Here is a 23,302-nt window from a genome sequence, read left to right as displayed (position 1 = left end):
GGAGTTTAAACAGGAACAAGTATTTTCCTTATGTAGGTGTTCTGTAAAACATCAAAAAGCACATAACGGAGCACCTAAATATTATTAAAAAAAATAGAATAATTGTTTCAATAGAAAAATACACTACGTATTTTTTCTCACTGAACTAATCTATTTATTTTACAATTGTTCCAATTTATATTTTCCTCGCCCAATGGAATGTATCAAGTATAACAGCAAATATGCATAATGAAAATAAAAAAGTTTATTTCTTCTTAATATATATACAATCACTACTCAAGTATAAATAAAGCTAACAGAAACTTTAACAATAAGTCCATATGATGTGACACAGATGAAATATTCACCAATAAATTCATCAATATTCCACGTGCTGTCAAACTCAAATAATAAGCCATACATTTAGGAGTGGTTTCCTCTTGTATAGTATAAATCACAGGAGTAGAAAATTTAAGCAAATTAATAATTATCATGTCAACAAAGTATCTATTGTTTTGTTCCAATCATTCTTGTTCTGAACTAAGGCCTTTCGTATGGCAACTTTTTCAAATCCTAAGTCTTGAAATTTGTTGACAAGATCCATGAATGTTTTTGCCTGAAAAAAAATATGGAACAAATTTTATTACATTTATTAATCATTAAATCTACACAGCTCATAATGCCATGCAGAAACAAAAAGTCAATAAAATGAATGATTTAGAATTACATTTAGAGTAATTTGAGAGATATATGAGGAGCTACAATTTAATACTTAAACATATCCAAATGAAAGCACACGAATAAATTTTTCTATATTAATTCATTTATTTATTTATTTATTTATTTATTTATTTATTTTGTAGATTGCTTAAAGATGTTGTCTAATGAAGAAAATTGTCTAACAAAAAATCTTTAGAGTTTTAAAGTTAAAAATTTCTAAGCAAACAGCAGGAAAAAAAACTTTCTTGCACTCACTATTAAATGAACACAAGCAAAGTTATAGCAGAATGCAGCCATGCTTAGATGACAGAGGGAATTAACAATGGGAAAAACAGTTCTTGATTGCTTTTAAAGTTGAATTGTTGATCTTTTTGGTTGATTTGACACTTTTGCTGTTTTGGTTGATTTGAAACCTTTACAATGTTAGCCGCCACTTGCATTTATAAAGAAAATCCAGGCAGGCAATGCACATAGTGCAAAGTAAGCACTGAGGGATACCCACTTTCTTCTTTTAACACTTTCCAAAAAATCCATTAAAGTTCTTGATAAGTGAATTTCAGCTCATTAACAACACAAACTTTAAATTACTAAGAACGTAATTTGCAAGTTACAGTAAAACCTGTCTACAACGATACTGTGAGGACCTAAAAAAATATCATGATAGACAGGTTATCGTTATAGACAGTTTGATTATTCATGCTATAATTTTGCTGGGGCCAAAAATAAAAAATATTGTTATAGACAGGTTATCATTATAGACAGTATCATTATACACAGGTTTCACTGTATACAGTGTATTTTAAAATGTTTACCACTGATGAGACCACAGCCTGGACTTCTATTGTTAGTTACCGATGACTGACGTAGTTTGAACAGAAAGTTCAAAAATCAAGACAACCTCAGCCACTGACCAACATGGTAACTACCTGTGTAGAGTTCCCCCCCCCCCCCCCCCACATAAAAAAAGCATTAAAAAAATCTTCTTGCTTTAACTTAACGTTATACAAAACATATTGCTATTCTAATATTTCAACATAAATTTTTAAAAAATATATTTTGAAAGAGGTTTTCCACCTCCAGCTCAGTCACTTTCCTATGTCGGGCTGATGAGTGCTAATAAGCACGAAATTGCAGTCCTCAACTGGAATTGACTAAGCCGGCAGTGTATTTCATGTATTTTTGCCTTAGCCCTGGCTATAGGTTACTAAATTGGTCTCTTATTTCTGAGGAGTTCCAATACTTTTGGTGATACCAGCGCATATGTACGTACAAATAGATCTCGCATGTAAAAAGTTTCTGAGATGATCAAAATGAGTATTTTTGATTTCAAGAGTACACACATGAACAGAACATGCTAATGTACATATTAATGAGCAAGAGAATGCTCAAGACTAATAACCTCTAAATGCAATAACCTAATTAAATGTATGACTAGAAATGCATGATTAAAAAATAGTTGAAGACAACTTAAAAATAAAAACCAAATTTATTTGGTCATTTAGTAAAGTTAGTTAAAAATTAAAAACATTTGAAACAACGCGAACTAGAGCTGAGCTATATCAATCTATTATATATCTATTAAAAAGAACCCGCATCGTTGCATAAAAGCAAACGAACACTCAAGTCAACCTGCCAGAGAGAAAACACCGAAGAAGTCTCCTTTCTACTCGAAACATTTCCTTTTATCGTAAGTGAACTCATTTGCATGCGGACGCCAAATCACTTGATACACGCCAGCATAGCACCTGGCCAATGAGCATCAGGCACGTGCCGATCTATTACGATGCATCACCGATTACGTGAAGGTCGTGACGTCATAGATCGGCGACTGCACGTGCGAGATACGTCATCAGGCGTCCGCATTAGAAGAGAGAAAAAAATCGTTGAAAATTTCTCAATGATTAGGCAAGTGACTGATATTATGGTGGGATAAGTGGTGAGATGAATTCGTTAATTATTTCATATAAGGGGCGCTAGGCCAACACATATGAGGCAGTGAGAAGCAAAGGGATGTAAGTGGAAAAATTAAAAACTTGGAGATAACTAGTACAGCTGGTAGGTGATCCTCTCCTCTGTTGTAGTGCAAGAGATTGTACTAGTAGTCCTGGTAGGTGCGGCTCTATAGCATGATTTAAAAAACTTTTCACTTAAAGCCTACCAAGGACCTTTTCTTTACGACACATTTTACTCAGAACTTGAAAATGACCACTTACATCCCTTTGCTTTTCACTGCCTCATATGTCTTTAAAAAAATATCCAAAATAGATTCAGGACCAGTGGCGCCGACTCCATGGGGCCTGAGGGGGCCCGAGCCCTCTCAAAAATATTTTTGAGGGGGCAGAGCCCCCCCCCCCCAATAATTTAAGAAAACTATTAATTATTTAATGCTTTCTAAATCACAAATTTGTCTCAGTATTTTTTATTTTCCTTGTTTGAAGATAGTTTCCTTGTAAAATACATTCAGTAATGAGTTACAACAATAATTTTTACGGTTAAAAGCAGGTTAACTGAAAACGAGTGGTGTGTATAATGATAGTGTTACGGTGCTGCGAGCGCTTAGAATTTGTCCCAATGCGCGAACCTGCGGATAGTCTGTCTGATCAACAATGGGGCAGATGTGATTGAACAACTTGGCTGTTCTTCATAACCACTGAAATATTTTTGATGAATTTGATATTCGACCAGACGTCAACGACTTCAAATTCAGTAATCTAGTCAGGCGGTCGACATTTGCACCTTTCTAAAAACAGCCCTAATATTGGTATTTAAAGCGATTTTAAAAATCTCTGTAATAGAGAATTAACTACATACAGAATGTAAGATGCATTAGTTATTTTCAAATACTTAAATATTTTTAGGGTATAAGACTATAAAACCCGCTATTTACATACTATATTAACTTTATTAAACAAATTAACTTTGGGATATTATTTTTATTTAATGAACTCTGAGCCTTATTCATTCAAAGCAAATTTAAATTAGCTATTTCACTTATTAATCACAGTGCGACAGCAATATCTTGTGCTTTATTTTTTTAATGATAGTTTAAGATTTATTTAAATATAATTTCAATCTTTTTATTTATATATATTCACTATTCTGTAATAGTCTAAAAACCAAAATATTATACTATAAATTAAACTATTTTTTAACGAAAATACCATACATGTAGGGTTTTTCTTTTTCTCTTTTTTGCCAAAACATGTGTCGAGTTAGCGAGAGTAGAGTTTTCGGGGTTCGAATATTGATAATATATTACTCTAAAATGCTTAAAAAACTGTAAAACTTACTTTCTCCATCTCCAATTTAGAAAATTTCCCGGGGTTAAACCCGCGGTATGCTCCCCATCCTCCCAATATTTCTTGTATTTAGGCGCACTGGGAGTGCCCTTCCATGCAAGTCAAGTGCCCTACACCTTATATCAATGCCTAGCCACGGAACTGCACGACTTCCCCCAAAATAGAACTGCAAAAATGTCCCACACTGAAGATAAGTGACATGATCTTATTGAACCAGAAAATTTGTATGCAAATTCTTACATTGACTTTGAAAACGCCATGCCACGTATTGTTTGTTTGTATAAATCATATACACCAGAAAATATATAAATTGGCATTTTCAAGGTTCAAAAAATCTGAATTTTTTTTTGGAAAAGTGGAGGGGGGGGGGATTACATAACCCCTGGATCACTGGTGACGTCTAGCCCCCTAGATAATTTTTGCAAGTCGGCGCCAATGTTCAGGACTGATATTGTCAAAACTTTTTGTAGGTGTGATAATCCCTTTACATTGTTCAAGGCAGTAATATTAACTTAATAGGGGGGAAAATCATTATTTATGTCATAAGAGTAAACTAACACAGAAAAAAAATCAATACTTTCAATAAAATATTCAAATGACTTATTATTGACTATGATTAATTTAATATACTGGCATGAAATTTTACTAAATGTCATAAATTTCAAGATCAAAATAAAGAGAAATTCACTGGAATGTCTCTTTGTTTGCATTAATTTATAACAATTGCAATTATCAATAACCAATTTGCAAACTCTATAGGACTTACATGCGAAAAATAACATTGAAAATGCAAAACAGATAAGTTATCATTTTAGCTAAGCGAAATAGCATTTTAAAAGCAAATTAATTTCATACATCATCGATATTGTAATCATTTAGGTGAAGAGCTGCTTCTGCTTCTAAACTGTCATAACCTGATTCTACAAAACTTTGGATTTGACAAAGGTGATCAACAACCTAAAACAATCAATAAAAATAATCAAGACAATAGAAATAACAATATAACCAACAAAAATAACAAGGCCCATTAATTTAAGATGTTTATTCATGAAAATCAAAAAGGATTAGTAAAATATGAACCAACCAAATTCAATTAGTAACTTATTAAATTAGAAAGCTTGGCAAAGCTATTTAGGAAACTTCTATTTATCTTGTATATTTTTAAAAAATTATTTTCCTTGTTGATTTCTCTACTTTCTTTAATAGTTAAAATAATTTGGAATTGATCAAGATTTTTTAAAAATAGATGTAGTTATTTTGTTACTTTAAAAATAAGAAAAATAAATATAAATTACGTTCAAAAAACAAGATAGAGTTTCAAACTAAAAGCTAAAATCTAAATTTAGAAATAATGCAGAGCTATTCTGCAGTGTTAAGCACAAAAGTCGTATCTCCAGCAGAGTTCAAAATGAGAAATAGCCGTTTAAAGTTTTGTGCCTCCATGTAGTGTAACGGCACCAGTAACAGACAGTCAAAAGTTTGGATTTAAATAAAAATAATTTAAGGCGGGTTAAACTGATGTTGCTGCGACCCATGAATACGGTGCAACCATTTAGTATCATCAGAGTGAATTTTGTGAGCCAGTTGGTATTTACAAGGCAGTGGTGGAAGGTTATGAACAGCCATGAGGTCTGCCAGTGTTTTGTGTTCATTTGAGTTTAATTAGGTTTTAGATCTAAATATAAAGAACTTTTGTCTATTTTGAAGAGATAAGGGGAATTCTGCTCATTGCACATCCTTTCCTCACTCTGTCTGTTACTGGGTATCATCAGATTTTTCAGTGTCTGCTACTAGGGGTCGAACCTTTTTTCAAAATTGAGAAAATAAAAATAGAACTAATTCAGATTAGAATTAACTAATGCAGAGGATCCAGAAGTAGTTAAAAGTTAGATGAGATGTAGTTGCATGAGAGAAAAATAGTTTTCAAAACCTAAATACATTAAAAGGCTCAGAAAATTGAGTTAACCTGAGAGCGATGTCTTAAGCATGTCTGCTACTGGTGTCATTACCTTATTTGATTCAGTTGCAACTTTTTCAGAATTTAAAAAAAAATTATTTCTTATTCATAAATGATCATAAAGTATTGTATGTAGGTGAAATATATGCCACAGAACCACCTGGTGAACCTAAATCAAATTTGTTAAAAAGTGCAGATACGACTTTTGTGCTTAACACAGCAATATTGTTCTCAGTAGAATTAAAGAAAAAAATGTAAGTGTGCAATGTCATATATGTATGACAAACACAATATATTTATTTATTTATAATTTTTTCTAAACATTTTCTAAAAAAGTCTTTAAATGAGAGAAGCTCCTATTGCAAAAAAAAAAAATATTTTATTTGCAATAGGAACTTAACATTAAAAATTAATACAGTTGGCTCACTGTTTAACGATTTTCAAGGGACCACAAAATATCGTCCTTAAGTAGAAAGGGTCCTTAAATAGAATGCTTTTAACACTGTAGTGGACCATCTGGGACCGTGAAATGCCGTCTTTAAACAGAGAAAGTCGTTAAATAGAGTGTCGTTAAACAGAGAGCATACTGTATTTACCACTATGTCAATGTAGTTGAGCCCAGGGCTTATGCATAGTTATGCTTAATATCAGGGGTGCCCACCTTGGGGGGGGGGGGGAACCCCAAACTGTGGTAATTTTTTTTGGGGGGGGAGGTTGTTTTGAGGGGTATTGGGGGGGCTCTTGCTTTGAGGGGGGTCTTTACAATATTTAGGGAGGGTGCTTTTGCTCTTAAAGGGGCACCCCTGTATATATTTAAAAACAAATGCTTTCAAATACAATAAAAATATGTATACCTTTTTCTCATCAATACCCAAATGTTTAACAGCTCGAGAAACTTGACCCCTTGAAAAGCCCATGTCTGTAATAGAATCAACAACAACTTGAGCAGATTCTTCTAATTCATCATAAGGATCTGGTAAACCAAGAGAATTTGAAGATTTATCACAATTTAAATCACCATTAGTAGGAATAGCAGATTGATCACAATGGGAATTCTGTGGATGAGCACCATTTTCCTTAACCTGAAATGTTCCAGTGAGTAATTAGATTTAGTTAAAACCAAGATACCATTAGAAGCATCATTTGTTAACATACAAAAACCCCGCATTATCCGTCATGCTGGAAAAAAGCGAGGTTGACTAGCATGGAGGGAAATTTGAATTTTGGGGCAGGCCGGGTAATTTGAAGTTTATTTTGCAACAAAACAAAAGTAAATTTCGCCATTCAGTTCCAATCAGAAAGCAAACCACTGTAAGGGAAAAAATAAATATATCCCAAAAGTAAGCTTTTTTCAAAAAAATAAATAAAATAATAATAATAAATGTGTATTGCATGTAATATGTGCTTGTTATTTATGATAGGTCATTATTAATAGATTTAATTATATGTCAATAAAGTAATTAATTCAAAAGCAACCATCGTTCTTGCAATTTGTTCATATTTTTTTAAATAAATTATTTTAGATTCCTTTTAGAGAGGTAAGTTTAATTTTTATTTATTGAATAGTAGCTATATTAAATACTTTAACAACTGGTTTAGGGTTGGTAACTTACTGTTTAAATAATTGCTTAGTTTGAATTTAATTTTCGTAAAATTATTCGTTATTAAACAATATTTTTCTTGTTAAAATAACAAAATGACATTGATAGTAAATATTTTTACATAATTAAACTGTTTATAAGCGTATAGAACTAATATTCATTTTCAAGCTGAACATATATTTTTCACACAGTACATATTAATTTCTTTTCCTAACCTCGATTTTCCAGCACGCCGGAAAGGACCAGGCAAATGTCATTAAAATCTGGTGACCCCTGAATTTTGCGGCAAGTCGGATAACGTGGGGTAATACGGTACTTTTGTAAAACTTTTATCTCTATACAGCATGCATTTATGCATAGTGCAATCTTTTCTAAAAGTGTTTGAAACAATAGCAAGACATTATAACTTAGTTGAACATAAAAACACAAAAAGTATTAAAAATTTAAGTAACTATTTTATGCAGTTTTTTTTTCTTTTTTTTTTGTTTTGAAACTCAAGAACAAAATTTGTTAAAATGTAAATAAAACTTTTTACTGCATAATATTGACAAAGTGAACAAACACTTTTGTGGGAAAAAGTAACAATAGTAAATAATGCTCAGACAAAACACATTTTAGGAACTGCGGAACCCATTATTCAATGCAAAACAGTGTGAGCTGTTGCAAAAGCTCAGTTTTTTTTTTTTTTTTTGCATTGAAAAAGGGGTTCCTTAAAGCACAAAACGTGTGTGTACAATCAGTTACTGATTTGTACGTTATCAACAGTTTACCTTTATTACAATCACATTACTTTTTAGGAGTTGGTTCCAATTTATTTGTATTAATGGTAGTTCAAATGGTTTAGCAATTATGCTAATATAAGCATTTATTATTTTTAAATAAGGCTTATATTCCCTAACTAGGACTTTAATAAATGCAAGAAATTTTACTTATTTATCTTATAATAATGCAGAATTTAAAAATTCAATTCTTCAACAGGATGCCAAAAGGCTGCAGAAGAGAACATAAGCCTTCATTCAGTTGCACATGAAAAGCTGGCTTTCGTTGTTTTAAAGCGTTGCTGTGATTAATCAGTAATCTTTAAACTTTTACAGTTTGTTTCCAACATTACTGTTTATACATATATATTACTTGGGAATATAAAACATATTAAGTAAAATCATTAAGTTTCTTTTTACATTAGTCTTAACATTCTGACATAAATAGCTATTCTCTAAAGCAACCACATCTTGTTCTATAGAAAATCAGTCATTAAAAGAAGTGGTTAATTAGAAATATTCAATATTACTGATAAATGTGTGCAAAAGTATCATAAAAGTTTATCATATGCTCATAAAACGAAGACAAAATTCCTTTTGTTGAAAAAACAACAGATAGACATTTGCTTTAAATTTAGAAGCTTTCCCTTAACAGTTTGTGCTACAAAATGCAAAAATACCCTAAAAAAGTTACATAAAGAGGTAGGTTTCATTGAAATTGGGCATGGAATTAATATAAAATTACAACAGTTCATCCAAGAAGTTAAAAATACAAATGCATAAAATAATCTTACATTTTAAAAACTCTAATAAACCATAAACTTACAAAGATATATTAAAATATGAAAATAATCAAAGGATGTACCTAAAAAGGGCTAATTCATAAATCAAATATTACACAAAATTATAAAACTTTTCATGCAATGCAACAGATGCAAAAATATGTATAAAGCAGCAGTATCTTCATTTATATTACTTACTGATGGTATTGATGACTCAACTACTTTAGTTGTAAACATATTAGAAGGCGGCGTTCGAGAGCGTTCTGGTTCAGAACAGATATTCGTAGCAACATCCGACAAATTATGAATGTCTGAATAACTTTTACACCCACGCAACACAGTCCTCCCTGATGATGTGTCATCACCAGAAGTTTCACTCATGTGTCTCAAACCATGCGACGAAATGTAAGGCACTTCAGATAGTGCAGTAAACCTTGAGGAATTACTGGGAAAGTTCAGTCTTTCATCAAATGAGTTGAGGTGTCCAACATGATCTGAGACAAAAGGATATGGTTGTGATTGATCGTTTTGAAACGCAGGTTTTGGTTCAGATCCTGTCACAGCTCCAAGTAGAAAGTTATTACTACAGCTACTTGTAATTTTATCTTTGTTATTAATGTTTTGAGAAAGAGGAAAACTGATAGATTTTGAAACACTGCTCAAAGGTTCACTTTTTTCTTCTACAACATCTTCTTGGGCAAGATTTTCCACTGGTAATTTATCTGAAGATTTGTTAGTCAAGTCTTGAAAAACACTACTAAGTTCTTCAAAATCATTTATTGTTTGCAGTTCCATGTAATCAAAAGGACTTGAACTAGCATTTTCAAAATCTGACAAATTAATTTTTCTAGATTTGTCTTCAGCATCTAGAATGGTAACTTGATCCTTCACTTGCTGTAGCTTAGGCTGTAAAATAGAATTAGAGTGCCAAGGGAGGGCATTAGAATTTGTTTTTAATACAGTATCATATCCTGACTTTGCTGCTTGTTTTATACCACCCAGGTGAGAACTATTCGACATACTTTCAAATCTTGCTGAGGCATCTTGAGGCATTGATTTTGATTTGGCAGCTTCAAGTTCTGACTGGCGTTTTTGCTCGGATTCCAAAACCCTTCTCTCCAATGAAAAGTCATACTGAAATTCAAAAACATTTTCAGGAAAAATAATTTAAAACATTAATCATGAGCTCATTCAACCTTTTAATATTTTACAAAAATCTGCAAATTACTGCATTAAACATTGCCTATTATGAAGGTAATAGGACTCAATATGCTACTACTTCCCAAAACATGTGTAATTGGAAGTAAAAAATTAAAATGCTACTTAAATGATGATAGAGGCAAATGATCAGATATCTTGAAAAGTAAACTTTTTACATGAAATTTTAGAAAATTAAAGCATTTTTTTCAAACACTAATTCAGACAGTGTAAATTAAACTTGCATTAATATGAAACAAATTCTGATTTTAGAATCATTGATGAATCAAAAATGGAACTTCCTATTTTTATTCATATCAAATAAATGGGAAAATGTTTGCCTTCTCTTTCTTATTTGCATATGGTAATTTTAAAGAACAGGAAAAAAAAGGAGTAAGGACACCTTTTGCCAAGGTTCGAAAATATGATATTTTTGAAAATATCCGATATTCTGATATATACATCAGATATTTTGATATATACATGATATTTTCAATCAGCACAAAAAAAAAAAAAAAAAAAAAGTCTTCAAAATAGTAAATGCATCCTCAAATTACTTTTTTTCCTTACACAGTCAAACCTCATAAACACAAACTTGCTTAGCACAAAATAAATGTCAATTCCCCTCCCATAAAGCTAAATTAGTGTTAAATCAATTGCTTAACACAAGAGGATTTAGACAAAATCCTGCATAAGATAAAGAAAATTGTAAGGTCTTGAAGAAAAAGGGAAAAGAAAAAAGAATAATCCTCATACTTTTACATGAAATTACTATCGAAAGTCGAAAGAACGCAAGCAACATGAATGGCAGCGAGAACATTCCTCTCCTTGTATAGGAAAATCTGGGAAAACGAGGTTACTTCAAGAAAGTAAGAACTTTAGCAGTAGACTGCTTACAGTAACAAAGCTTGGATGAACAGAGAAATCTTCACCAAGTGGCTGGGAAACCTAGACATAAAATTTCATCGTGAAAAAAAATTGTATAATACTGGACACCTGTTCTGCCTATATAGAGGTTTAAGATTTAAAAGCGATAAAGAGTTTTTTTATGCGTCAACACAGCAGTGAAATTCCAGTCTCGCGATCAAGAAAAAAATCTACATTTGAAAATGCACTGTCATACAGAAATGGTCCGAATAGCAATTGCCAATTTCGAACTACTTGTGTTTCTTACAATGCTTGGGAGTACATTTTTGTACAAAGGTTCTTTGGTTCCTATATTTTCTGAGACCCAGAAACAAAATTTGTCTGCTTAAACAAAATCTGGCAAACGTCGAAATCGGTTAACGCAAAATTCGATTTACATGAAATATTTTGGCGTCCCCGTCGAGTTCATGTTAACGAAGTTTGACTGTATTGTTATTACAATGTTTAGACTTAAAATTAAGGTTTCTTTCATTATTTATATCTAATATTTCATTTTTATCAGTTTTAATGGAGTTCATTAAGCATTAGCTGTTTTACTCATGTTTCTTCTGTTAGCTACTTTTACAGTTATATGATTCAGAAAATATGCATTAGTCAGTGCACAGTCATAAGACAATTTCTTTTTTTCTGACCAACGTTTAATATTTAACTAGGCACTTTTAGTATGAATTAAAATTGTTACATTACTAATCATTTTATGAATATAACATAAAAAAGGAATATTATAGTACTTTGTTATACTAATGATGTATTAATATAACCATAAAAACAGGGGTGCCCATCCCCCCCCCCAAGCTCAATGGCGCAAATTCCCCCCCCCCCCTCCAAAATTTTCTCGCTTTCGAATCGGGTTAAACATAATAGTTTTTAGAGTGTTGAATTTCCAGTCAAATTCACGGGAAGGGAGGGGGGAGAACTAACAAATACCAGTTGAACTGAAATATTTTTGGATTGTTGATCTGTCTTGTCTTCCCAAATTTTACAACGTGGACCTTGAGTAAACAAGTTTTGAGTACCCCTGAATTTTGCTACACCTTTCAACTTTCTGGCTTAGAATGAGAAATTACTAGATGTATGCAATATGAATCTTGAAAAGGAAAGTTATCGTCACTTAGATAAGGGGTCCGGGGGTTTCTCCGATGGAAAATTTTCAAAATAGTTTTAAAACCAGTTTTAGACGATCTTTGATGTTAGGGGGATAAAAGGTTTGATGGCCTCTTCCCGGTAATTTTTCAATATTGAAACTTTAAAAGCGCAATTGTAGACACTTCAACGTTGTGTTAAGGAGGGCTCTCCTTTGCTTTCAAAATTGTACTTCTAAAAACGCAAGTCTTAGACAATCTGTGGTAATGTTAGAGAAAAAAGAGATCCTAGGGCTCGCACCAGGAAAATTTTCAAAATTCAAATCTTAAAAACGCTATCTTTGGATGGGGGAAAAGCAGTTTTTTGAAATTGAAGCTTTAAAATCGTGACTGTAGCCGATCGTTGTGACGTTAAGAAAAGGATTTTCGGCAGCTCTCCTGAAATTTTCTCAAAACTGAAGCCCTGAAAACAAAATGTAAGACGATTTTTTAATAATGTTGACAAGAGGGGGTGTGGGAGGGGGGCGCTCCACTTAAATTTTCGAACTTTTAGCTTTAAAAACGCAGTTTTGATAGATCTTTATAATGTTAGTAGAAAGTGAATTTCGGTGCCTTTAACCCAGCAGTTTTTTGAAATTGATACTCCAAAATCGCAATTTTAGGCTTGGCTTTGATCGTGTGAAGGAAAGAGTCAGGGGCTCTCTCCTATAAATTTTTCGAAATTGCAGTACTAGAAACGCAATTTTAGGTGACTCTCATCACTGTCTCACGTATTCATGCAGAATTGTGCTACTTCTAGAAAATGCATAAAAAATTGAAAAGAAATGGAACTTTGAAACGGACACCAACTCCATGCTGTCTGTGATGTGTATTCCCTTCATTGAAAAAGAGACACGGTCATTAAATTTTGGAAAGAGTACCAGAGCCGTCGATAGGTCTAAAAACTTCTGGGGGGGGGGGGGGTACGCTTTGGCGGCCCCTCAATTGTTTCAAACGCATGTTTTAATGTGCAGAGAGAGATAGAAGATTTGGCTTCTGGTTTAGCAGGGGTAGTCATATTACTAGACCTTAGTACTAGCAATATAAGTTTAATCGTAAGGATAATATTCAATCAGAATTAGGGGGTGTCGGAGGGCTACCTTCCTGCATTATTTCGAAATCGAAGACATAAAAACACAGTTTAAGACTATATTTTAAGTTTGGGAGGAAGGGGAGATGAGGTACAGGATAGCATCTCCCGATATTTTTTTTCCAAATTTAAGTTTCCAACACAATTGTACGTTATATTTAATTATGTTCAGAAGAGGGGATCTGGGGCATCTCCCCCGAAAATTTTCAAGATTGTTATTTGGAAAACACAGTTTTAGACGATCTGTGGTTATGTTAAGGGAGGAAGAGACTCGGGGTCATCGTTCTATAATTTTTCAAAATGCAAACTCCAAGCACGTATTCCCAATTGTGAATTATTTCTTATTGTGACATGTATAGGGGTGGGGTCCGGGGGTTCTCCCCCTGGAAAAAGTTTAAAATAGTAGTTTGAAAAATGCAGTTTTGGACGATCTATGGTGATATTAAGGAAAAGAGATGCGTCCCTATCCCCGACTTTTTTTTGAAATTCTGAAGCCTTAAAAATGCGATTGTAAACTTTTTTTGTTGAAAATTTAGTGCACCGCCAGTTTCTTGAAATTAAAGCTCCGAAAATGTAATTTAATCCAACCTTCGATGAAAAGAGGGAGGGGGGAGTTTTGAAGGTGTTCGCGACCAGAAATGCTTCATAATTGAAGCACTAAAAGCGAGATGTAAGACATTTTTGATGATGTTGGCGAGAGAGAGAGGAAAGGGGGGGGGGGGGGGGAGCCATTCTCTCGAAAAAAATTCGACCTGTTAAAACCAGTTTTAGAAGATTTTTGGTAATATTAATGGGTGGAGAGATTGGGAGTCCTCCCCTGGCAAATTTTTAAAATTGAAATTCAGTTAACTCAATCGTAGATGATTTTAAATAATATTAGAGGTGTAGAAAGTTTTGGAGATTTTCCCCGAAACATTTTATGAATTGATGCCTTTTACAATGAAATTTTTGAAGATCTTCGGTAATATTTGGAGAACGAAGCTTCGGGAAACCTCAGCGAGTTTTTTATTTGAAATTAAAGTAGAAAAGACGAAATTTATTCAGCTTTGAATGATGATGAATGATTAATTTAGAAGGCGTTTCTCGGAGGTTACATTGGGAGTACTCTCATGGTTTTTCGAAATTGCAGTCCTAAGTTCTCAGGAGTAGGCCATCTTTAATGACGTTAAGATAAGAGATGGGGTTTGAGAACGTTTTCCCGGGAGTTTTTCAAAACCTAAGTTTTAAAAAGTCACTCACAGGGCAGCTTTGGGGACGTAAAAAGAAGGGTTTGGAGTTCCCCACTCTTCTTTTCAGTTTGGCTACGTCTCTCCTATCTTCATTGTAAATTTTAATTATTGGTAAACATATTGTGTTCACATTTTCTTCCAATTTTCCTTTGCCAAACACGATTATTTGGTTGGACTTTCCATAATAAAGTTTTCAATTTCTCGCTTAATATTTTTGTTTTCTTCCAATACAAGCGTTTGTGGTTTAACATTTTGAACGGATGTGATAATTTTCTGAGATACCTTAGGTCTCTATTTCACTTCATTTTATTTTAAATATGCCACCTGCATCTCATGATCAAGCTTTGATTTACTTACGATTTTTACATTCAAACATTTCGAACTTTTGTTGTGGGTATTCATTACAAAACTTTGAATCTCTCTTTGCATTGGACTGGTTCCCCCCCCCCTCTATCTCAAACTTATTTAGGTGACCCATACATTTTTCTCCACTTAGTAATGATTTTCAGGACAACATTTTTCATTAAAAAAAAAAAAAAGAATATTTCGGCTACCCCTAGCCTATGGGATATCCTAATGAAGCTGCCCTATTTATTTATGTATATTTTTTTTAAACTGAAGAACCATGAAGCATGGTTTTGTATAACCAGGGCCGCCGAGACACAAGGCGTGCACCATATTAGTTTTGTCGCTGGTCCTCCCTTCCATTATGCTAATTTTACTCTATGCACAATACTTTAATTTGAGCTTGGCCTATAGTTTCTGATTAGGCACCAGGGTTGCTAGATTTAAGAACAGTAAATACGGAACAAGATTCTAGATGGAAAAAATGGGGGGGGGGGGTATTTTTGAGACGTCGCTGTAAATTCAATCTCAACAAAGCATTAAACCTAACAAAATGTCGTCTATCAAAGTATAAAAAATCGTTTTCATTGCGAATAACGACGCATGCGCAGAGATATATTTCAAATATTAGTCAATGAGCAAAGAAGCAACCATTCGGCTCCTCAGGGGTGCCTCCTCTAAGGGCAAGGATGCACCTCTCTCAATATCGTGGAGACCCCTCCCCACCCCCCAAAAAAAGCAAAGGTGCCTTAAACCAAAAATGAGATAAATACCCCTCAAAACAACGCCGCCTAAAAATTTCAACGGCACAGTCTGCGCCATGAACCCTCCCCCCCTAGATGGGCACCCCTGCGGCTCCTAATGGTCTGCTGCAAAAGCAAAAACATACAAACCAAATCAAAAGGAAAACATTTTTTGCGTTTGCTGCCACATGATTTTCTTATTGCTCATTATTTCACATTTTTTGTTTCACTTTATTTTTTTCCTTAAAATAATGTCTCGTTCTGTAAAATATTGTTATCCGCTAGAATACGGGACTTTAGTCGTCCCGTATGGAAGCTCCTCGGGACGCGGGACAATTTTTCAAAATACGGGACTGTCCCTTGAAATCCGGGACGTCTGGTAACCCTGTTAGGCACAAATACCTCCTCTGTGGCCTAGTGAATAGTGTATTGAATACTTCTGTTTTCGTTGATAAAAATGTTTGAAGCGTACATGTCCGCTGCCCTTACTTAAATATTTTTAATAAAAGAGAATCATGGATGTTTCTAAATTGTATTTTAAGATTACATTTTCCATTCAAATTTCACAAAAAAACTTTTTGGCACTATTATTTCAAATGTTCATTCACAGTTACTATTTTAATTTCTTAATACAACGAAGTTTTCCTTTTTCTTCGTTAGTTAAATCGCTAAAATGAAAATGGCGACCTCACTTCTGAAAAACTGCGGGGGGGGGGGGGGGGGGGGGGGTGGGGGGGGGGGGGGGGGCGTAAGGAGTCTGCCCTCTAGAGTACGCGAAAAAAGCATTATTAATGCATCTATTTTTTGTTGAATGAGTTTTAATATTTTTTCTTTCCAAAATTCAAAAATTTCATGCTCTAAAGAAAAAACTTCCCGGGAAAAAAATCCCCCCCAAAAATTTTGATGGCGCAACTTGCGCCATAATCCCCCCCTGTGGGCACCCCTGCATAAAAATACAGTACATAACTTTTAATAAACGAATAATAAACAATATTACTATGATTAATATAATTTTTATATTGAAAATACTGTAGTTGAAAAAATTAATATTGAAAATATCAAAACATAACATTTTCAAGACAAATATCGTGATATATATATATTGGCGAACCCTGCCTTTAGCAATAACAAACTGCTCATTATGACTTCTAGACACTGTAGTTTTAATTTTTTTGGGATCATCATTCCGGATTAACCATAAGGAACTGCAAGTAGTGAACATCTCAGTAAAGTAAGTTAACTTTGCAAAGTAGCAAAGCTGATAAACTGGTGAAACAACACTTGAGTACAGAACAGGAATTTATATTTTATTAGTATTTTTAAAACTCATGCATATACTTGAACAAAATAAACAATCTGAAATTTCTGTAGAGTAAATATTTATATTTTTGAAACTCATTGTCTAAAATTTGGAATAAACTACATAATTTACAAGAATAAACTGAGATTTCAAAACAAAAAATGCTGCTGAAAGCAAATACTATACCTGCTCAGCTAGTAAATCTGGTGGTAACTCTGCATCAAAAGCTATAGGGAGAGCAACTGGGCGTGGAGGTATAAACTTTGCAGAAATTTTCATAGGTATGCCATCTAAATAACTAAATCCTAAAATACCAATAAAAATGACAAAACTGAATAAATGAATTGTGCAAAAATTCATCAAGTTTTGTTAAGTACAAAATTCCATGGGCTAAAACTGAATTTTTTCAGAGGAGGGGAGGTAGACTGTCCGAGATTTATGTTTGGAGGCAGGGTTCATGATTTTTTTTATTTAAATTGGATTTTTTTGATTTAAATCAGATTTTTTTTTAAAAAATCTTCAAAAATTTGTGGGTAGTAATTATTTTACATTTATTAACATAATATATTTCATACTATAGATGAAAAGCAACTTTTTAGCTATTTTCATTTCATGGCAATAGCTATTTTCAATAATAGTTTAAGTAGACCTGTTTCCACAAATACATGATTCAAATTAAAATTAAAGGTTACCTCCCCCCCCCACCCCCAGCTACAACCACCAATCCTTCAACTATAATTCTAGGAAACAGTAATACCACTATTTCCTAGAATTATAATTTCCATACTTTTTAGAAGAAAAAATTCTTAAAATTTGGCAGTTATCTATGGTCTTCAGCTTAAAGTCAACAAAAGTTCTGAAATGGATTCAATTGTTCAATTGGGATGAAGAAGGCAAAGAAAAAAAAAACGTTAACAATAAAGCAATTTGAACTAATGAAACCATTCAGCTTACTTTTAAAAATAGGAAAAGCACTTCAAATATTCAATATTTTTTAAAGATTTATTAATATATTATAATGTTTTGATAAGATGTGATTTTGTTTCACGCTTTGCTAAAAGATAAGGTTTCCATCATCATTTACATTTTTAGTATAAAATAATATGTTGAACAATTACTTTTCTTGACTATAACATATTTGTGATGGTGTATGAGAAAAACTGCAAATTTTTATTTTGTTCTGAACAACTAATTTTGGAGTAAAAACAATATTGAAAGAGTTTGAAAACTTGTTACATATACAGAAAGAGGGATCTATGTTGCTTTGTCAGCTGCACTAAAGATTGTAAAATGCAGTACTATCGTTAAATTTAGAGTCACACATTCTAAAAATGCAAAATTAATTTATAAAAATAAATGCAACTGATTTTAATCAATGATTTTGTTAAAAAAATCACTGGCATAAAATCAAAGATTTTTTTTTTTTTAAATCACTTGATTGAAGTCATGATTTAAATCAATCAACCCTGTTTGGAAGGGATCAAAACTTTTTGGGAAGAAGGGAAAGTAGCAATAAAATTTTATTTCACTGCCAGCCCCGCTTAATTGGGTAATGGATAAATGAATATCTCACTTAAAAGAAGAAAGCTTTCAAGAACCTAATTTTCTCCATGGATGCAATGTTAAAGATCCTTGCATAATCTAATACTTTTCCCAAATAATTGAATCAGACTGGTCTGCTTTTGCAACTATTTTTTCAAAGAAATTTTATATGATAAAACCAGAAAGATAATTTTTTTCTCCTCTGTTTTTGGACAATGTTGGGAAATAGTGGACGGTTCCATTAAAGTTTTTGAATGAGAAGTTGATATTTCTCCCAGAAAACACAACAGCTTAAGTTGAGCAGAAAATAAGCACTTTGAAAAGCTAAGAGAAGATTATAATTTTCATTTTGGTTTTGAATACAAAAATGTTCCGCAAAAGCTTTCCCCAGGCAATCCCATATTATGGAATTCTTCAAAAAGTAATGCAGGAAAAGTGATGACAAAACAAAAAAATCTTTTAATTTAAATTCTAATTTTCTTTCATTTTTACATTTAAAAATTTCGTATGTACTAATAATGTATAAATACCTAATTATTATATTATTTTGTTATTAGTTGAGCTTATTCCAAAAACGTTTTATCACTAACATTCATTACTTCTTTTAAATAGCTAATGATTTATTATTGCATTTTCAGACAAGCATCAGTTTAGTAAAGCATAGAACGTTTTATGGCATGATCAAAAACCCTGCTTAATGGTATATTATATGTTAAGGAGAAGACGGGATTCATGTAGGCGGGGCTGACAGTTCTGTTTTGACTTTAAGAATTCTACATTGTTTAAGTTCTTACTACATATTATGTTTTTTCCAAAACTTTTACGCAAATACTAAAAAAAAACTGCTTTTTCTTATTTCATTAAGTTTGCAAATATTCCAAAATTTAATAAACATTTCAAAATTCAATTGGGTATAAATTTTATTTTTAATAGAATATATAGGGTCAAAAATCTAATAACAATTGTAAGTTGTAAGGTTTTCTGTGATTGATCTACATTAAGGATATTCAACCCATGGCCTGTGTAGGATACTTCTGTTGACCTGGGAAGCAAATAATATAAAATAAAAATGAAATTCCAAAAAAAAAATAAAGAAAGCATGAAAAATACAGAAAAACTAGGTGAAAACATCTTTAAAACTTACCATCTTTTCTATCAAAATCCATTTCCAGATTTGTGATCCTTAGTTTTTAAAATACCTGAAAATATCACCAAGAAAATGAATAAAATGGCATTTCAGATTTAAAAAAAAAAGAGCCAAACAAATAAAAAAACAAACATCATGTTCTATTAATAAACAAAAAGTTTATCAAGAGAAAACAAAAAAGGAAAAAAGAAGACATTGACGTTGTTTCACAATTAAAACATAGTAGTATCACTACCTATAATAATCTTTCCTCAGAAACTAGCGCGAGAAAATAACTTAAATGTCAACGGCAAAAATACGAGGGCTGTTTTTTTATCAACTTCCGATGTGGTATAAAAATAAAACTAGTGAGAGCAATTAAATAAATTTATTATCAAACGTTACTTACATTATTAGTTACTTTTCAACATAATCGCCATTTAAATTGAGGCATTTTTTATACCTGGGTACAAGCTTCTTAATACCTTCTTCATAGAAGTTTGCCGCCAGTGATTTGAGATGGGTTTTCACAGTGTTTTTTGTAGCCTAACTTGCCAGTTACAATAGTGTATAGGGCTGACCTTGAAATCTCAGGAAACTGATCGGATAGGTCCGTAATCGTAAACCTCCGATTGCTTTTTACAGTTTGGTCACCTCAATCAACGAGGTCTTCGTTTGCGACCGACTTTCGTCCTTGGCCCCCTTCATCATGAATGTCACCTCGTTCATCTTTAAATTTCCTTCACCAATCACGCACTGATCTGTCACTCATAAAACTTTCACCGTATACTCGTTTCATTCTACGGTGAATTTCTGCTGCGTATAACCCTTCAGCTTACAAGAAGCGAATAACACTTCGCAACTCACACTTGGCGGGAGATTCTATAGTGGTAGCCATGTTTATGTGTTGCTAGATAAACTGGTAATGGCGTCGGATGCCCGAAAACGAGTGAGATTGTAGCGGGAGAGGTGCGCAGTCGACTGCCACGCATTGCTGGCCGATGCCACTCGCCCTGCCGTCTAGCGGCACAATCGGAAGTTTAAAAAAAAACAACCCTGGTAGTTTTTATTTCGGCAATAGTTAAAAATTATTAAGTGATTAAGTGTGTATTCCAGTAGTTTGTAAAAACCTTTAAAACCTGTGCTCTCTTTTTTTCACACCAAAATATAGCCCCCCAATTTTTTAATTTTTGTAATATAATAATTAATGGTATCCTGATGATATAAAAATTGTGCAAAATCTTAGAAAACAATAAAATTTTCTTATTAAAATGAAACATATTTGTTCAGTATTGTAACTGCTCATAAAACAATATAAAGGCACAAAATTAGAAGGAATATTGCATAATATATGCAATTCAGGGTTACTAGGAACACCTTTCTCAATGCAAAAAAAAAAAAAAAAAAAGAACTTTGAGAAAGTTTAGAGAAAGTATTAAAATTTTTTTAAGGAGAAGGAACACAATGAAAATTCTTAAAGCCAGGTGGAGTCAATTGTCCCCTCCTGATCCCCCTAACTGACGGGCCTGGAGGTTCTAAAGCTTGACGATTGCTTGATTCTGTTAGTTAGTTTGGTAAATCCGTATAACAGTGTTTCTTCCAAACTGTATTAAGAATACTTCTCTAACTAAAAAATTTTTGTACCTCTTTTCTTCATTATGAATAGATTTCATCTTTGCTGTGAATGTTACTAAAACAAAATATTGAGAATTAAATGAAATGCAGCTGAATTTCTGAAGTTTTTTCAGCCAAATTTAAATAAGTTCCATCATTAATGCTTCTACACAGTAAACAGCAGCCATAATGAATCCAAACTCACGCATATATGAGGAAGTGAGAAGCAAACGGATGTATGACAAAATTTAAAATTTGGAGATAACCAGTACAAATAATAGGGGAACCTCTGCTCTGTTTAGGGACAAGTAGCCCTGGTAGGTACTGTTGTACAGCATGATTTAGAAAAAATTCAATGCAAGCCTACCTAAGGTGTTATCTTTAAAGGTGATTTAGTACTCAAAACTTGAAAATGTCCACTTACATCCCTTTGCTTCTCACTGCCACATATGTTAGTTGTAATTTGTGACATACAATGTTGGTTTGCTTATTATTGACTGAATATACTTTTTTTTTTATAGTACTTAGTAAATATTTAAAAAACTTTTATAAAATATTTCATGAGTGGATCTAAAATAGGTACCTGAATGATCAAAAATTGCCATTTTATCCAATATTCCCCAAAACCATGCCTGTATCGTGTAACGTTCAAGAAGATCCAAACATTAAAAATTTCAACAAATGTAAAGGAAAAAAAACGATACATAACATTTTTAGAAATTTAGAAATTGTAAATTTCCATATGAGATCTTCCTAATTAATTCAGAAAGCAATAACCTGGACTAAAAAACTCTCAAAAAAATTTGCAGAGCAACAGATGTTTCTCTTGGAAATGAATATGACAAATATATCACCTGTGTGACTCATTTACACGAATGCAAATATGAATTGCGCAGAGCTTGCGATTAATTGTAGTTTCAGAGGAAAATAAGAAAAGGAAAAAATAAAGCAAACATTTACTCATGATCAATGATGGAAATAACTCGGGGAAAATGGTAAACGTAAGGCAAAAATCATTTTTCTAAAATTCGACATCTTGAGTACTTTATTAACGTGAATTAAGTTACAATTGGAAGAAAAGAGTTCAGTAATTGGAATCGTATTAATCATTTAATTTTTGTATGAAAAACATAATTTATTTTATTTTATTCGTGAAACTAATCAAATAATATTACGTTTGCACCTTAAATCCATTCACGTTCCGTGTAGCAAAATAAGATTAGCACCGAGAGCCATCTTGTCATCAAAAGTCATCAACATAGAGTTGAGATGTATGAAAGAGTCCAGTTGATCACACTGAGTTAAAGACAACACTGGAAGCGGCAACGGTCCATTTAAATTTTCACTTGCAGATATTTTGATTCAAATATATGCTAACGACTGCATTGCAGCATTAAAACAACGCGCACAGGAGTCGAGAAGTTGGTTATCAAGAGCTATTTGCAACAAAATTTTATTAAAGTAAATTCGCCTTTAAATCAGTGGCGGATCCAGAGCACCCTGCTGGGAGGGGCGATTAAATGATAAACTACAAAGGAAGGAAGGGGGTGACTAATTTTTTTTTTTTTGATCAATTCTATTCTATTCAAGAGTCACAACTGACTACAACTGCATTTATGTCGAGGACTGCATACTAAGTGCCTTGCCTCCATTGTTTTTATATACCAGCAAGGATCGAACCCGAGGCCCTCCGGCCCCGAGTCCAATGCCTTACAGATCAGGTTACCACGGCCCTTTTTGAGCAATCACGATTGCTTATTACTTTTATTTGACTGTTTTTGGCGTGCTATCATTTTATTTTCCCGTCGCCACCCTCTGCAGCATCACCGTCGACCGGCTCCTCACGATGCTGCTCCTATAGCGAAAGCCGTCTCCAGGTTGTATCCATGTCCTGCACACACGCGCATACATACACAACTACACACACACAAACACATATACACACATACACAAACACATACACGCATACATA

The 23,302-nt window shown here is 33.0% G+C and overlaps 1 protein-coding gene across 2 annotated transcripts; it reads right to left on the bottom strand.

The window, feature by feature from the left end:
• Positions 1-229: 229 nt before the first annotated feature.
• Positions 230-22,599, bottom strand: LOC129222309 (ubiquitin-associated protein 1-like). 2 transcript variants are annotated; one of them, XM_054856798.1, is made up of 7 exons: positions 22,514-22,599; positions 19,735-19,789; positions 17,235-17,353; positions 9,295-10,230; positions 6,810-7,037; positions 4,854-4,955; positions 230-595 (listed from the first exon to the last, which is right to left on the bottom strand). In XM_054856798.1, the coding sequence occupies exons 2-7, from the start codon at positions 19,754-19,756 to the stop codon at positions 470-472; spliced, it is 1,533 nt and encodes a 510-aa protein (XP_054712773.1). In that variant the 5' UTR covers positions 19,757-19,789; positions 22,514-22,599; the 3' UTR covers positions 230-469. The 2 variants fall into 2 exon arrangements, with proteins under 2 accessions (XP_054712773.1, XP_054712774.1); XM_054856799.1 differs by having other exon boundaries at positions 22,506-22,583.
• Positions 22,600-23,302: the final 703 nt, after the last annotated feature.

The sequence above is a fragment of the Uloborus diversus genome, chromosome 5, assembly GCF_026930045.1.
Source record: "Uloborus diversus isolate 005 chromosome 5, Udiv.v.3.1, whole genome shotgun sequence".
NCBI lineage: Eukaryota > Metazoa > Arthropoda > Arachnida > Araneae > Uloboridae > Uloborus > Uloborus diversus.
The sequence above is the reverse complement of the archived record's forward strand: the minus strand, read 5'-3'. Positions and strand labels throughout refer to the sequence as shown.

Bases quoted from the DNA above. Each gene is read 5' to 3' on its own strand.
- LOC129222309 (XM_054856798.1), bottom strand. From the start codon at position 19,756: ATGGATTTTGATAGAAAAGATG. The intron at 4,956-6,809 runs GTATACATATTT...TGATTGTTTTAG, and splicing joins TGGGTATTGATGAGAAAAAG to GTTGTTGATCACCTTTGTCA. The intron at 596-4,853 runs GTATGAAATTAA...ATTTTTTTTCAG, and splicing joins ATGATTACAATATCGATGAT to GCAAAAACATTCATGGATCT.